The sequence below is a fragment of the Bos taurus genome, chromosome 29, assembly GCF_002263795.3.
Source record: "Bos taurus isolate L1 Dominette 01449 registration number 42190680 breed Hereford chromosome 29, ARS-UCD2.0, whole genome shotgun sequence".
NCBI lineage: Eukaryota > Metazoa > Chordata > Mammalia > Artiodactyla > Bovidae > Bos > Bos taurus.
Genome location: NC_037356.1, coordinates 26,012,636 through 26,029,149, shown reverse-complemented (window position 1 = coordinate 26,029,149; position 16,514 = coordinate 26,012,636). Strand labels below are relative to the sequence as shown.

Below are 16,514 nucleotides of genomic sequence, written 5' to 3'. Positions count from 1 at the left end.
TAGAGATCACACGGGCCCTTCTCCTCACTCTGTCCATCCTTCCACTCACTGTCCTGCTCGGGAATGAGAGCGCCAGCTCTCTGGGCAGCCCCATGCAGCTCCCGGAGCGCCTGTGTGCACGCAGCTCCTTTTGCTTCTCTCGGCAGCAGCCCCCCACCCTGGGGGGTAGGCATTAGCATCACCAACCCCGTTCTGCCGTTCTGCCGGTGAGAGGCGGGTGCTTGTGTCAAGGACTGGCTTTTCAGTAGTTCACAGCGAGGTAGCTCCTCTGTCACGCATGGAGCCCTGACTCAGAGGCAGCTTGCTGACAGCGACGGAACACCCGGCTCCTCACCGGCTTGCCTCCTGCATGGGGTGAAGGGGATTTTTCAGGCATGGAAATCGGGCTGAGCAAGCTGAAGTGGCTTGCCCAAGTACAGGCAGACCCAAGAGGCAAACCCTGGTCTTCCTGATACCCAGTGATCTTTCTGCTTTCCCAAACTGCTGCTCAAGAAAGGGCCACTATGGCAAAGGCGGGGAGACGATGAGAACCTGGGAGGCAAGGAGGGAGCCCCTATGTCTGGGGGATCCTTGAACCCTAACCAGCAGCATGGGGGTGGTGGTGTGGCTTTTGTGCCTGATCCTGGCTGACGGCTCCTCAAAGCCTGCATCATATGAAAGGGAGGCTCACGGGAAGGCAGGGGCTCTGTACCCTGGGCCAAAGCTCTAGGGGCTCTGGGTAGAGCACGCAGGCAAAGGGCCTTGAGAGTTTAGCTGGCAAGTGGCAACACCGTGACCCCTCTCCTGTCACCTGGCACCCAGGTCCCACCACCAAACTCTGCAGCCAGCATGTGCCCTGGAGCTGGCAACACCTGAGCCCAGGAACCCACGGCTGCTTCTGCTGGTGACTCATCCTTGGAGCTGCCAGCTGCCATCCATCAGGACTGGAGCAGGAGGCTGGCTCAGCCTGTTCCTGTTGACATGAGGAGGGAGCTCCTGGCCCATTCAGCTTTTCTTCCCTTCCCAAACATGGCCAGGAGGGACCTACCCACCATACCGACACAGTCACAGGGCTGCTGACCAGCGGAACACCACGCTTAGCCCTGCCAGGGCTTCTAGAACCACTGATGGGCAGAGTCTGACTGGCCCTGAGGGTCATCTGGTCTAGTCTGCTGCTTTCTCAAACAGGGAAACTGAGGCCAAGAGGGAAAGTGGCTTGCTGTAGGTTATCAGCCAGCCGCAGGCGGAGCCAGGACCACTGAGGGCTAAGGCCTACCGAGTGCTCACCACATGTGGGCGCTGCTCTAAGTGCTTCATATATATTAACTCATTTAATCTTCAATAGCCCTAGGAGGTACTGCTCTCACTCCCATTTTACAGATGAGGAAACTGAGGCACATGGTGCTCAGTCACTTGGCCGAGGTCAGCTGATAATGGGCAGAAGCTAAGACCAGAAACCAGGCAGCTTGCAGCCACAGCCCATACCATGAACCAACCCACCAGATGAGACTACCTCCAGTGATCTGCTCTCCTTACCTGGGCATTCTTAAGAACGCATGCCTGACCTTAAGAATGCACGCGTTCACAAGTATTGCCTCATCCCTGTGAGAAATGGTGCTTGGCGCCACAGCCCATCACTGTGTGTGAAACCCCACCCTCAGACATGGACACTTGTTTATAGGATTGCTGCTCCTAGCTCACTGTGGGGAGGAAGGGAGTAGAGGCTAGAGGGGCAGGAGGCTGAGTGCTGTTTGCAGACCCCCGAGGAGGCTGTGCTAGGGGAAGGGGGCCTGTCAAGAGATGAGAACAGGACCAACGTGTGGCTGCTCTTGGGAAGTAGATTTCCAAGTATCTCAGAGACACTATGGGTTCAGTTCCAGGCCACTGCAATATAGCAAATAGCGCAATAAAGCAAGTCACACTAGTTATTTGGTTTCCCAATGCATACAAAGTTATGTTTATACTCTTCTAAAGTTTATTAAGTGTGCAGTAGCATTATATCTGAAAAAAAAATCAATGTACAACTTTAAAAAATAATGCTGCTTTAAAAATGGCACTGACAGACTTGCTTGATGCAGGGTTGCCACAAAACTTCAATTCATGAAAAACGCAGTGTCTGTGAAGCTGGGTAAAGCGAAGTGCAGTAAAGGGCAGTACGCCTGTAACAAGAGCCAGCTCTCGGACCTGGTCCCACCGAGTCAGGACTGCAGCCCTGGCAGTCTCTACAAGAGGCTTGTATTCTGGACAGGAAGCTCGTTCTGTGGGGACTTCCAACAAAAGCTCTGGAATCACCAGACTTAGGTTTGAACCCCGATGGTGCCACTGACAACCTGTGTGGCCCTGGGGAAGCAACTCAATCTCTCCTCCAGACAACAGATCCACTAAGTCTTGCTAGCTGGGGTCTGAGGATGCCATCAGGTAAAAAAAATGCCCAGTGCTTCACATGGTCCCTGGCACATGGTGAACACTCAGTAAACAGCAGCAGAATTTAGAGAGGAAGGGGAAGACGGGAGGGAAGCACAAGGGGCAGGCAGCAGGACTTTCCTTTCATCTGCCAGGCGAGCCCCTCAGCAGGACAGTGGGGGCCCTGCACCCTACGTGGGCAGGGACTTTGAGGGTGCCGGCGGGCACCTGGGGTCGGTGGATGGAGTGGACATGGGCTGGGGGTGGCAGAAGTGGGGAAGCTTTGTCTCTCTCAGTTAATTAAATCTGAAATGCTAACAAGTTTCCAAAACAAAAGCCAACTCAAGTACTCTTTGGATGGCATATAATAAAATGGTTCTATCTGAAATTGCAAACAGCTTTGTTGCTGCAAACAAAGGCTCGGTTCTTTGTGCCTCTCTGGAGCGGAGGCCCAGAAGTACAAGGGTGAAAAGGGTCAGTGAAACTCTGAGGGTGCAGTGCCTTCCTCCCTCGAGCCCACGGTGAGAACTAAAAGAACACATGGAGAGGCCCTGAGAGGTGGGGCCAGAGGTTCCAAGTGCCTGAGACGAAAGCACCAACATGGAGCGAGGGGGGGACAGACTTGGGAGAGCCTCTTGCTCCACGCTCCCACTTCACAGATGAAGAAACTGAGGTCTAGAGAGTAAAAGGCAGAACCAGGACTGGCGTGCATGTCTTTAACCCTCTGTTTCGGTTCTCACTCATTGAGCCAGCAAGGGATGTTTCATAGGGCGGTCTGTGGGTGTCTGATAGTCTGAGGCCTCCCTCCCTGGAAGCAGGAGGGTGGGTCCTGCTAAGTGCCCTCAGAGGTCTTAGAAAGTCCAGGGGATAGGGGGTGAGCAAGGTCGACCCAAGATCCTGCCTCCCCCGTCCAGGGACAGATATGCTGACAAACCCCAGCCCAGCAGAGGCTGCTGCTTTCAGATAGCCCTCGGCAACCAGGGAGGCTCACAACACTGGCCAAGTGGCGGGGGGCCTGGCTAGCAGTTCTGGCTCTGTTAACTAGTGGGCTCTGTGGCCCTCGGCATCTCATGGCCTCTGTGGGCCTCAGAGGCCTACTGTAAATTCAGAGTGTGCCTAGAGATCTCTAAGGGTCCTTCTGGCACTAAAGATCCACTGTTTCCTTAAAAAAAAAAAAAAGCAAACAAATCTGAGCCCTTGCTGTAGTTTTATTCAATGGCTGCCCCTTGTTCTTGGGATAAGGACCCAGATCCCCGCCATGGCCATCAATAATGGCCCAGCATGCTCCTGTGTGTCTCCCTAGCCTCCACCCACACCACTTCCTCCTGGTTTTCTGTGTTCCAGTTTCTTTCAGATTCTCTGCTGGAACCAATCTGGGAAGTAGAAAACTCTAGAAATGAGTGCTTCTGCTGGGGGGGGTGGGGGTGGGGAATCCTTACACAGTCCCAGGAAACACACAAGCCAAAGTTCCCTCCTGTGCTACCTGTGGTGGGCTGGGAGGAGGGGGGCACCTACACGTCCATCGCTTGGGGGAGCTGGTAGGCCATGTGCAGATCCAGAGACACACTGGGGAATACACTGCAAGGCTTGGGAGCAAAGGGTCAGAGGACAGATGGCACTGTGGAAGGATCTCAGAAACGGGGCTGCTGACGAGAAGAATGAGATTGAATGCAACGGGTACAAATTTAAAATAGACACACATGCACGAAATATTGCCCCCTGTTCTACAAGAGAACACAGAAACAAAGGAACAAAATACACATGAAACATTAGAGCACATTAACTACAAGGAGAAGGGACACGGCAGTGGGAGACAAAAGAGAAAAATAAATGAACGAAACCAGAGAGGGGCCTTGTGAGGACCTCTGAAGGTAACCAGGCCGCACACAGGGGAGTATGCCTGACAGTACTCTAAAGCTGCCAACCATCACCACCCTCTCCTCTCCCAGGTCTAAACAAAACCAGCTGAGCTGGAAGTGGGGCCAAGGGCCAGTGTGGAAAGAATGAACGAAAGCAGAGGACCCTTCAAGCTGCCCGCGTCCTGGAACTGGGAGAGCTGTAGAAAGAGGACTCCGCCACGATTCATAGACTTAGTGAAACAGAGCTGACTGCCAAGGACCCCTGAGTTTCTCTTTGTCTGAATGGGTTCACCAACATGCCGTAAGTAATTTCATTGGCTTTCTGGAGGGAGATTCCATGCCTTGGTGACTGTCTCCATAGATGCCCCTGCAGGATTAACCAACTCCTGTTAAGATCCTTGGGGCTGGGGCTTCCCTGCCGGTCCAGTGGTAAAGAATCCGCCTGCCAATGCAGGAGCCATGGGTTTGATCCCTGGTTCAGGAAGACCCCACATGCAATGGAGCAACCAAGCTTGTGTGCCACAAGTACTGAGCCTGCGCTCTAGAGCCTGGAAGCTGCAACTACGGAGCCCACGTGCCACAGCTACCGAAGCCCGAGGGCCCTAGAGCCTGTGGCTTCAAGAGAAGCCACTGCAATGAAGCCACAACTAGAGAGCAGCTGCCACTTGCTGCAACTAGAGAAAAGACCACACAGCAGTGAAGACCCAACACAGCTAAAAAAAGAAAAAAAAATCCCTGGGGTTGGGTCAGCCCCAGACTGCCAGGTTGAGCAGGGCCCTGCACTCCCTCCCTTCTGGCCATACCACTCCCCAGGAGACGAGAGGTCCACTGGGCCCAGGATATGTGCCCATGCCCCTCTTTTCAGGCCATGCTTTGGCAGTGAGGACTCCAGGACCCTCTGTCCAAATGGCCTGAAGCCTTCAGGAAGGCAGGAACACCATTCTGAGGGGAGACATGGCCTTCCACAAGGGTATCTTTAGGTCTGAGGGGTGACCGAGGGTCAGCTAGCAGGGTGGAGTGTGCACCGTGCTTGCACACACAGACTGACGTGCCCCTATGCATGCACACAAGAGCCCCCACCATGCAGGACAGGGCAGGGGGTGGCGCCCCACCTGCAGTCTGACCTTGGTCCCTGCCAACGTTGGGAACAGGCCTGCCCATGGAGCTGCCTGCTGGCAGTGCTGTGTACAACACACGGTGACATCATGCCATCATCAGCACCTACTGTTGTCTTTTTTAAAAAATACTTTTATCTTTGTTTATTTTTCGCTGCGCTGGGTTTCTGTTGCTGCGTGGGTTTTTCTCGAGCTGTGTTAAGAAGGGACTACCCTCCAGCGCTGGCGTGTGGGCTGCTTACTGCAGGGGCTTCTCTCGTTGTGGAGCACGGGCCCTAGGGTGCTTGGACTCAGTAGCTGCAGCTCCCCAGGTCTACAGCGCAGGCTTCATGGTTGTGGAGTATGGGCTTGGCTGCTCTGCGGCATGAGGGCTCCTCTGGGATCAGGGATCGAACCTATGTCTCCTGTATCGGCAGGTGGATCCTTTACCACTGAGCCACCAGGGAAGCCAAGGAAGCCCCTTATTCACCTCCTTCCTCTGCCCCACGGCCCTGAGGAAGCTGCTGGTCCCAGGCCAGGCCTGCACTGGTGCTTTCGGCAGGAGCCAAGGCCCCAGCATCAGCAGGCTTGCCTCGTTCCTCGCAAATGTGAACACCTACACACAGAAGGGGGGTTGGGGAGTGTGAGTTTGCATGTATAAGTGTGTTTGGGTGACTGTGAGCAAGTAAATGAGCAAGGAAGTGAGCAAGCGAGGGGGAAGTACAAGAGGAGGGTGAGCATGTGGAAAAGAGTGTGTGCATGCTGGAAAAAAACCTATGTGCACACAGGGGAGTGTGTGCACGCCCTTGTCCATCACAGCACCTAGGAACTGCATGCAGTGAGGGCTGGTGACAGGGTGGAGAAGCAGAGGGAAGGAACAAGCCTGCATATCTGAACGTGCAGGAGAAGGGGGCGTGGCTTCAGGAAAGAAAGAGCCCTAAAGAGGAAACAGTGAACAAGGAAGCGAGTCCGCCTCTAAGCTCATCTCTCGTGGAAAGGGCTGGATGACAGGGCGATGGAGCTGAGAGGTCTTGGGTGCGCAAGAGGAAGAAGACGCGCAGGTGTGGCAGCTGCGTGTGCCCAGGGGACTGAGTGTGGGTATGACGTGCACGTGAATACATGAGCATGAGGCTGTGACAAGTGAGCAAACACCAGCACGTGTGCGCCTGCGTGGAACGCCTCCGGGCGTGCGAGCGAGCCTGCCTGTCCCGGGGGCAGCTGTGGGCTGCCTGCAGGTGTTGGCGATGCCTGATGATGTTTTCGCCCAGAAATCTCAGTCTGGGAGGATTGGATGACCTGCTTGGCGCCAGCTCAGGTCTGGATGACCGCGGCCCCAGGAATGTTGGCCGTGTTGCCCCCGCCTGGCAGTGTGTGTAGGAATGAGTGAGTCACCCAGGAATGGCTGGTCCTCACTCTGCCTTGCCTCTTAGTCTTGCCCAGTGGGGAAGACAGCTGGGAGGGGGAGAGATTACTCAAGGGCTGTATTTTTACACCATCGTTATGCAACTGCTTGCCAGGCCCGTGGGCTCATTCTAAAGGCCCAATGTCCCAAGTCTCTGGTCCTGTATATCTCCATCTTCTTTTAGGTCCAAGTGGAGGCTTAGGTCAGTGGTTCTGGCTGATGAAAACTGTGGAAGTCTACTCCTTATCAGGTTTCAGGGCTACCCTATTCATAATGCCAAGCCCCATCCCACCCCACCCCCCGCGTCCCAGTCCTTTCCAACTCCTCCTTGCATGGCTTTGATTTCTCCATAGCACTATCACCATCTGCCCTACTATGTATTCTCCTTATTTATTGTCTATCTTTTGCTTAATAGCAATGCCTATGTATTTTTTTTTTAACATTTATTTATTTGGTCGTGCCAGGTCTTAGCTGCAGCACAAAGGATCTTCAATTTTTACTGCAGCACGTGCAATCTTTTTTAGTTTCGGCATGTGGGACATAGTTCCCTGACCAGGGATCAAACCGGGACCCTTGCATTGAGAGCCGGGACTCTTCGCCACTGGATCACCAGGGAAGTCCCACAGATGTTTATGCAACACTCGCTACATTCCAGGCACTGTTTTGCGCTCCATTCATTCATTTCATCCTCCAACAGTTCCACGTGGGAGTGAATGTCATTCTTGCGGTTTTTGTAAACGGAAGGTACTAAGAGGCTAAGGAGCCTGCCCACAATCACCCCGGTGGTGGAGCCACGTTTGGGTTCAGAATGCCTGATCTTAGCTAGTTCACGATCCTGTCCTGTGAGAGTGGAAAATTTTCTCAGGTTGGCTCACTGTTAATTTCTAGTACTTACAGAGTGCCTGGCACATGGAGGTGGTCAATGAATGGTGAGTAAACGGATGAAGAGATGAGTGAATAAATGCTGCCATGGAGGATGGAAGAGAGAGGCCGTTGCCTTCGAAGAGCTCATGGCCCCACGGAGGAAACAGACAAAAAGTTATTTCAGTATCAATCAAGATGTCTAGAGGGGCACATAACTTGCCTGGGCCCTGGCAGGCAGGCTTCCCAGAGCAAGAGCACACAGATGGACACAGGCATAGTGACGTCACTCAACTCCTCCTAATGCCTCCCTGGAGACATACACACCTTAGTCATTTCTGCCTCAGTCCACAAGGTGCCAGGAGAAGATGATGGCTAAATGGTGACAAGGAAACAGAATGGGGCAGTGGCTCCTGGGCTCCGGAAGGAAACTGCCTGAATGAAGCCTCCCTCTACCAAACACCAGCTAAACGAAGCTGGACAGACTCTCTAACTTCTCTGGACCCTGGTCCTTTCTTCTATGAGAAAACTGAAAGTGTTAGTAGCTCAGTTGTGTCTGACACTTTACGACCCCATGGACTGTAGCCGACCAAGCTTCTCTGTCCATGAAATTGTCCAGCCAAGGATAATGGAGTGGGTAGCCATTCCCTTCTCCAGGGGATCTTTCAGACCCAGGGATCGAACCCAGGTATCCTGCATTGCAGGTGGATTCTTTATCATCTTAGCCACCAGGAAAGCCCCTTTCTTCTATGAGATGGGGGATAGCAAATAATATCTGATTTCTTAGGGCAATCATTGTATTTCCTAGGGAAATAATACCTAATTTCCCAGGGCAATCATTGTTTCCTAAGGAAACAATGGAAACAGTGAGACTTTATTTTCTTGGGCTCCAAAATCACTGCAGATAGTGACTGCAGCCATGAAATTAAAAGACACTTGCTCCTTGGAAGAAAAGCTATGACCAACCTAGAAAGCATATTAAAAAGCAGAGACATTACTTTGCCTACAAAGGTCTGTCTAGTCAAAGCTATGGTTTTTCCAGTAGTCATGTATGGATGTGAGAGTTGGACTATAAAGAAAGCTGAGCGCCGAGGAACTGATGCTTTTGAACTGTGGTGTGGGAGAAGACTCTTGAGAGTCCCTTGGACTGCAAGGAGACCAAACCAGTCAATCCTTAAGGAAATCAGTCATTGGAAGGACTGATGCTGAAGCTCCAATACTTTGGCCACCTGATTTGAAGAACTGACTCATTTGAAAAGACCCTGATGCTGGGAAAGATTGAGGGCAGGAGGAGAAGGGGACGACAGAGGATGAAATGGTTGGATGGCATCACCGACTCGATGAACATGAGTTTGAGCAAGCTTTGGGAGTTGGTGATGGACAGGGAAGCCTGGCATGCTGCAGTCCATGGGGTCGCAGAGAGTCGAACATGACTGAGCCACTGAACTGAACTGAACTTCCTAGGGCAGCAGAGAGGACTGAGTGAGATATGTACTATATTATGATTCAGAAGAAATTTATAATTGGTCATTCGGATGACCAAAATATATATTTCTCATATATACTTGGCCTTTATCCACAGTTCCTAGCTCATATCTTCCAAAACCTTTGCAATTTCTTGAGCTAGAAGAGCAATGAGATAATATTTGGTCACATCTTTAGCTCCTGAAAATGCTTCAGGGAAGGTGCCTTTTGGATCCCACCCAAGGATGGGGGCTGGTAGCCAGGAGAACCATGTGATTAGAGCACTGGAACTTTCCAGTCCCAGGCCTGACCTCAAAATGGAATCATTCACCAATGGCCAACGATTTAATCAATCGTGTTTATGTAATACAGCCTCAGGAAACATCCAAAAGGACAGGACTGGAGAGCCTGCGGGCCAGTGATCGCACAGATGCAGGGAGAGTGGTGCTGAGAGAGGAAGGGGCCTCTGAGCAGGGAAACCGACACCCTGCCTGACGCACTGTCTTCGGTCTGGGCGGTCATCTTCTGCATCCTTTAATATCCTCTTATAATAAATTGGGGATCTAAAAATGTTTCTCTGAGTTCTGAGAGCCATTCTAGCAAACCTGAGGGCAGTGTTGTGGGAACCTCTGATATAGAGCCAATCATAGGTCGGAAGTACAGGTGACCTTCAGGACTTGCGATTGGCATCCTGAGTTGGAGGGGGTTGTTGGAACCTCCAGTTGGTAGCGGGTCACCAAAAAGCACAGGTAACAACCTGGGCTTGTGACTGGCATCTGAAGTGGAGGGTGGATTTGTGGGCTCGAGCCCTTTACCTGTGGACTCTGACGCTCTCTCCCAGTAGAGAGTGTTAGGAATGAGCTGACTCCTCACATACCCTGCTGGTGTCCCCGCCCCTTGGCTTACATGTAAAAGCATTTAGTACAGTGCCTGGCACCAGGAGGGCAATGTGCTGGCCCTGTGGAGGTGATCACTACTCCCCTTCCATCTTCTGCTGGTTGTTGGCTTTTGGGGAGGAATGGGAAAGAGGGTTGGAACACATCACGCTTATTACTGCAGCCTCTCTGCAGTGGCTTCATGCTATTTTCCAGAAGCAGCTCCAAGCAGGGCAAGGACTATGCTTATTCCTAGCACATTCCACTATATTCCTAGCATAGCATCTGACACACAGTAGGTGCTCAACAAGTATTTGTGGAATGACTGCTCGTGTGATTACATTTATTTCATCCTGGTGAGGATAAATGTACACATTGTTGTCTCCATTCACAAACAAAGGACTAGAGCACCAGCAAGGTTAAGTGACTTGTGCATAAACACACAGCTTGTATACAGAACAGCCGGATTCTAAGGCCAGACCCGGAGTTCTTTCCTCCACACTATGCTACTCTGGATTCCTATACACTATGTCCTATTTTCTGTAGATTTTTTTCTAGCCAGTGGGGCCATCCCTGTTTGTAGAATCATCTCTGAATTCTATGACTCATATCTGAATCACAGAACCGTTTAATAGTTGAAAGGACTGTGATGTCATCTCGACCTCCCACCCTTTGCGGAAATTTCCAACGTCTATCCGGACAATACTTGAATGCCTCGAGTGACGGAACACTCGTTTTGTCTTGAATTATCAAGTTCCGGGACCAGATTTCTTTTAGAGTCAAAAAGAAAGTTCTGTATCCTGTGGGCCAACAAGGTCTCTTTTTAAAATTTTTATGTATTGGATTTATGCCCTCTTTCTGAGACATACAGAATGGATATGCTGTCCCCTTCACAACACAGCCTTTCAGATGTTTGTAGACAGCTCTCATAGCCCTTTGGAGAATTTTTTTCCTCAAGATAGCTGTTTTGGGTTCCCACAAGGACTTTGGTGCGATGGCATCCATCCTAGCCTACCTTAAACGTGAATGTGAAGTCGCTCAGTCGTGTCCGACCCCATGGGCAGTAGCCTGCACCAGGCTCCTCCGTCCATGGGATTTTCTAGGCAACAGTACTGGAGTGGGTTGCCATTTCCTTCTCCAGGGAATCTTTCCAACCCAGGGATCGAACCCAGGTCTCCCGCATTGTAGACAGAAGCTTTACCATCTGAGCCGCCAGGGAAGCCCTAGCCTACTTTAACAGGCCATCAAAAGTGTTTTGAGCAATGGCACCCCCTACTGGACAAGGTATGAATTACGTCAAAGGGCCAAATGCTCATTAGGAGGCTGGAGGAGCTTCATCAGTTACTGGGGTCCCGGCTCCTGGTGTGAATAAAACAACTGCTTAAACAGTCATCGCTATTCTCTCAGCATTAAAACATGTATATTATCATATATGAAACAGATCGCCAGTCCAGGTTCGATGCATGAGACAGGGTGCTCAGGGCTGGTGCACTGGGATGACCCAGAGGGATGGGATGGGGAGGGAGGTGGGAGGGGGGTTCAGGATGGGGAACACATGTACACCCATGGTTGATTCATATCAATGTATGGCAAAAACCACTACAATATTGTAAAGTAATTAGCCTCCAACTAAAATAAATAAATTAAAAAAACAAACAGTCATCGCTTTAGAGTCACACCTGGTTATTTTCTGTGTCTTTCTTAAAGAGGGTCGCTGAAGACTCAATACTCTAAGCTTCCTTGCCAATCATGAGGTTTCTGACAAGCTACAGGTCTGAGCTGAGTGCTGAAGAATTGATGCTTTTGAACTGTGGTGCTGGAGAAGACTCTTGAGAGTCCCTTGAACTGCAAGGAGATCCAACCAGTCCATCCTAAAGGAGATCAGTCCTGGGTGTTCATTGGAAGGACTGATGCTGAAGCTGAAACTCCAATACTTTGGCCACCTGATGCGAAGAGCTGACTCATTGGAAAAGACCCTGACACTGGGAAAGATTGAAGGCGGGAAGAGAAGGGGACGATAGGGGATGAGATGGTTGGATGACTTGATGGACATGAGTTTGAGTAAACTCCGGGAGTTGGTGATGGACAGGGAGGCCTGGTGTGCTGCAGTCCATGGGGTCAAAAAGAGTTGGACACGACTGAGCTGAACTGAACAGGTCTGAGACTTCAAAATTAGAATTCAAAAGCTGTTGATTTTTCCTTAACAAAGAGGTCTGGCAAGGGAGGGGCTTCCCTGGTGGCTCAGGTGGTAAATAATTCACCTGTAATGCAGGAAACCTGGGTTTGATCTGTGGTCGGGAAGTTCTGCTGAAGGAGGAAATGGCAATCCACTCCAGTACTCTTGCCTGGAAAAATCCCATGGGCAGAGGAGCCTGGTGGGCTAGTCCATGGGGTTGCAGAGTTGGACATGACTGAGTAATTAACACTAACACTTTTGGAAAAGGAAATATGAAAATGTATGCGGTGTGACAGGATTATGGTGATTTTTCTTTTCCATTTTTTTTTTAAACTTGTCTTTATTTTCTAATATTTCTACAATGGATGTTTGTTATTAGGAGGGAAAAATCAATAAGAACTTTCATAAAAGGTAAAAGCACACAAAATAACTTCCTCCACCCTCCTTCCTTCCTTCCTTCCAAAGCGATTTATCATGACTTAGGTATCTGGTCTCTAACTGGGATGGGCTGCCACCTCATGGGCAGGAGTGCCTTGGTAATAGCTCTGTGGTGACAGCAATGGCCACGGTCCACACTCCGCACAAGAGCAGTGAATGGGACTCAGGCAGTATAACTGGATGTTCACAGCCAGGCTTCTCCCCACCCTGTCAAGGCGCTTCTCCACATCGTCCCCTACCCTTGATTCATGCCACAGCGAGGCTGTGTTTCCTCATCTTACCTTTCGAAGTCTGCCCAGGATACCACTGGCCAGTGGTCATGTCCCAGTCAAGTCTGGACTCCCTAGCTCTCCACCCGTCTCGCCACCCTCCCCACACACCTTCAGCTGCCTGCTCTTCCCTCCAGCTGAGTCTAGAGCAGCTCCAAATGGTATCAGAAAGACATCAGGGATTCGCAAAACAAATCTTCACTGAAACGAAGACCTACAGACCAGCCAAGTCACTCCTCTCGAGCTGATTCACAGCCACCCAGGTTCTCCTCCAGCCCCAGGGTCCTTGGGGACTCTCTGCCTCCGTTCAGAGCTCTGGGAGCACCTGGGTGCTGGGAAGACTCACCGGGCAGCCTCTCGCTGCAGCACATGTCCAGGGCCCCTCCCTCGGAGTCATCAGCAGTGTGGTTCTCTTGCTCTCACTCCTGCAGCAGGACGAAAAATGGGAGGTGAGGCTGTTGATGAGTGGGGATCAAGACAAAACCCTGAGCAAAGAGGAAAAGCCTTCCTTTCCTGCACCGGGTCCTTTGGAATAACCCTGTCCCATTAGGGGGACCTGAGGAAAAGACCAACCTATGGAGGGGTCAAGCTGGAGAGGCAGGGGCAGAGTTTTGCAGGTGTCTTCCATGTGGAGTAACCAGCAGCAGCATCACTAAAACCACCACCAGCACCATATCTCCACCATAGAAGGAGGGCTTACGTCATGCAAAGCACTTCACAAACTTTATCACACTGAGTCTTCACCAGGACCCCATGAATTAGGGATCATTCCGCTTGGCTCAGAGAAATTAAGTATCCTGCCTCAGGTCACACAGCACCTTTGGGTAGAGCGGGGTATGAAATTACAGTCTAGGACTCCAGGCTCACATTTGCACTGCTGTGCCATTCTGCCTCTGAGTTTCTGTGGGTTTGAACCATGAGTGGTCAAGAGGGATCTGGGTGACATACAATCTGTGTCCAGCCCTCCCCCATGCCCTGCCCATTTCCTGTGGCTCAGGCAGTACAAAGTGGTATGCAAAACTCTTCTCTAGAAATAGCTAGAAAAAGTAGCTGTCAATGTATTTGCATATTCTAAATGTTCTATTTCCTTCTGAAATCAGAAAACCTTCTTTATCAGGGTACCTTTCAGGACTAGGCTTGGGTCTAGAGTTTCTCCTTTACCCAGTAAGCTGGAAAAAGTTTGCTGGAGATTATCCAGACCCCAGGGAGTTTCTGTGGACTTCCCTGGTGACTCAGACGGTAAAGAAGATACTGTCTGGGTATCTTCTGGGTTAGGAAGATGCCCCAGAGAAGGGAATGGCAACCCACTCTAGTATTCTTGCCTGGGGAATCCCATGGACAGAGTTGCCTGGTGGGCTACAGTTCGTGGAGTCGCAGAGAGCTGGACACGACTTTCCCTTTTCACTTTCATTTTTCAGGAAGTTTGTGTCATCTGACATATCCTCAGTGACTGCTCTGTTCTCAGGGCTTCCCCTGCTTTGGGAAGGGCCTGCTGCACAGCGTGGGCTCCAGGGGCTCTGCCTGCCCTTGGTCCGACCCCTAGCAGCAGCTGACTGATCCGCGGCTGGACAAGCCCACCAGCCTGGGACAATCAGAACCTCTCCCCTGCACTTTTCAAATGTATTCTGAGGGCTGAACCATGGTAGCCACAGTGCCCTGGAGAGAGGGTCCAGAAACATCTGTTGCTGAGGCCATAGGAGCTTCTGCATTCCGGCCCATTCTGAACCTTGACTGAGCAACATGCCTGTTAAGACCATCAGATGCCCCAGGATCCTTCCAATTGCTGTTGTTCAGTCACTCAGTCGTGTCTGACTCTTTGCGACCCCATGGACTGCAGCACACCAGGCTTCCCTGTCCTTTACAACCTCCCGGAGCTTGCTCAAACTCATGTCCTTTGAGTCGGTGATGCCATCCAACCAACTCATCCTCTGCCGCCCCCTTCTTCTCCTGCCTTCTATCTTCCCAGCATCAGGGTATTTTCCAGTGAGTCAGCTCTTCTCATCAGGTGGCCAAAAGTATTGGAGCTTCAGCATCAGTCCTTCCAATGAATATTTAGGGTTGATCTCCTTTAGGATTGACTGGTTGGATCTCCTCACAGTCCAAGGGACTCTCAAGAGTCTTCTCTAGCACCACAGTTTGAAAGCATCAATTCTTCAGCCCTCGGCCTTCTTTATAGTTCAGCTCTTACATCCATACATGACCACTGGAAAAAACATAGCTTTGACTAAAGGGAACTTTGTTGGCAAAGTAATGTCTCTGCTTTTTAATACGCTGTTTAGGTTTGTCATAGCTATTCTTCCAAGGAGCGTCTTTTAATTTCATGGCTGCAGTTACTGTCTATGGTGATTTTGATCCTTCCAATAAATTCCAATATTTTAGCTTAAGATGGTGGGATTTGATTTCTGAAACTGGCAGCCAGAAGAAACTTTAATCTACCCTTGCTATCATAGCACTTCCAAGAAGTTCAAGAGGTCAGCTGCCTCTCCACCCACTAGCCCTGCAATCCTGACTCTTGGACTGGTCCTGAAGCCGACTCCAGGCCCAACTGCAACCTTGAAACAGTGACGGGCACAGAGGTTGGGGTAAGGATGCCCCTTTTGATTCTGACATCTTCTGCTCTCAACTGGCAACTGTTTTACTCTTTCCTCACTCCAGGTGGCACGATCTCTGAGAATCCCAACCCCCAGGGCCTGGCTCTCCTGCAGAGAGACAAATGCTATCTTCAAGGCCCTTTAAATGTCTCTGGAGTCTCTCCACTTTTCCCCTCTCTCTGCCACCTACATCTTGGTCCAGGGCAGCATCTCTTGCCTAGATTCCTGAGGCAGTCTTTTAACTGGTCTCTGGCATTCACTCAGGCTGGCCTCTGAAACATTCTCTAATATATATGGCTTTGTAGGTTGTGCAGTTTACAACCTGCACAACTGGATAGGGCAGGCCTGAGCGAGAATCAACTCTTTCACACTTACCATATAACTTGCTTCTTTTAAAAAATACTTGAATGGCATCCTATTACACTCAAAACAAAGACAATAATCCTTAGATGTGGCTTACCAGATCTTGAACGTTCTGTCCTCCATTCATCCCTCCAGCCTTATTTCATGCCCCTTTCCCTTTTAACCTCTGCACTCTAGCTACAACAGGGCAGGCTTTTTTCTACACAGTGCCTTTGCACGTGCTTTTCTCCCTGCCTGGAGAGCTCCTCCCACCGCACTGCCCCCCAAGGTCTCCTTCCCATTAGTTTTTACTCATAGCCTTTGACAAAGTTTGAAATTTCATTTTACCTTATGCCATTATTTGACCAACATTGGATTATAAGTGACATGAGGGCAGGGACCACCATTTGGGTTTCATTTATCACTGTAGCTTCGAAGTCTCGCTTGGTGCCCGCTCCATAGCGGGTGTTCAATACATAAACAAACACTCGGTGAATAAGTGAACATTGCCCTGACCTTCTTGAAAAAAACCTCAGGCCCCTCAAACATAGCCATTATCTGAGCTGCCTTTTTGAAGGCAGATCTTCATAAAGGCACTTGGAACCCTTCTCCCCTGCTGCAGTCCACAGCAGACCAGTATCACGGAGCTGGAAGCCCTTTCATTTAGCAGAGGAGGAAACGGAGGCACAGAAGGGAGTCTGCCTGGCCCCAGGTTATATGCCGCGTGGGTAGCCAGCAGATGGGGATGGAGAACACTTACC

The 16,514-nt window shown here is 50.7% G+C and overlaps 1 protein-coding gene across 3 annotated transcripts in view; it reads right to left on the bottom strand.

Annotated features, from left to right (window-relative positions):
* PTPN5 (protein tyrosine phosphatase non-receptor type 5) overlaps positions 1-16,514 on the bottom strand; it is a 58,571-nt gene that overhangs the window by 21,199 nt on the left and 20,858 nt on the right. For all 3 annotated transcript variants that reach the window (XM_024987324.2, NM_001102293.1, XM_059883031.1), the window contains 1 exon segment: positions 13,167-13,245. In XM_024987324.2, coding sequence (XP_024843092.1) covers positions 13,167-13,191 — 25 coding nt within the window. In that variant the 5' untranslated portion in view covers positions 13,192-13,245.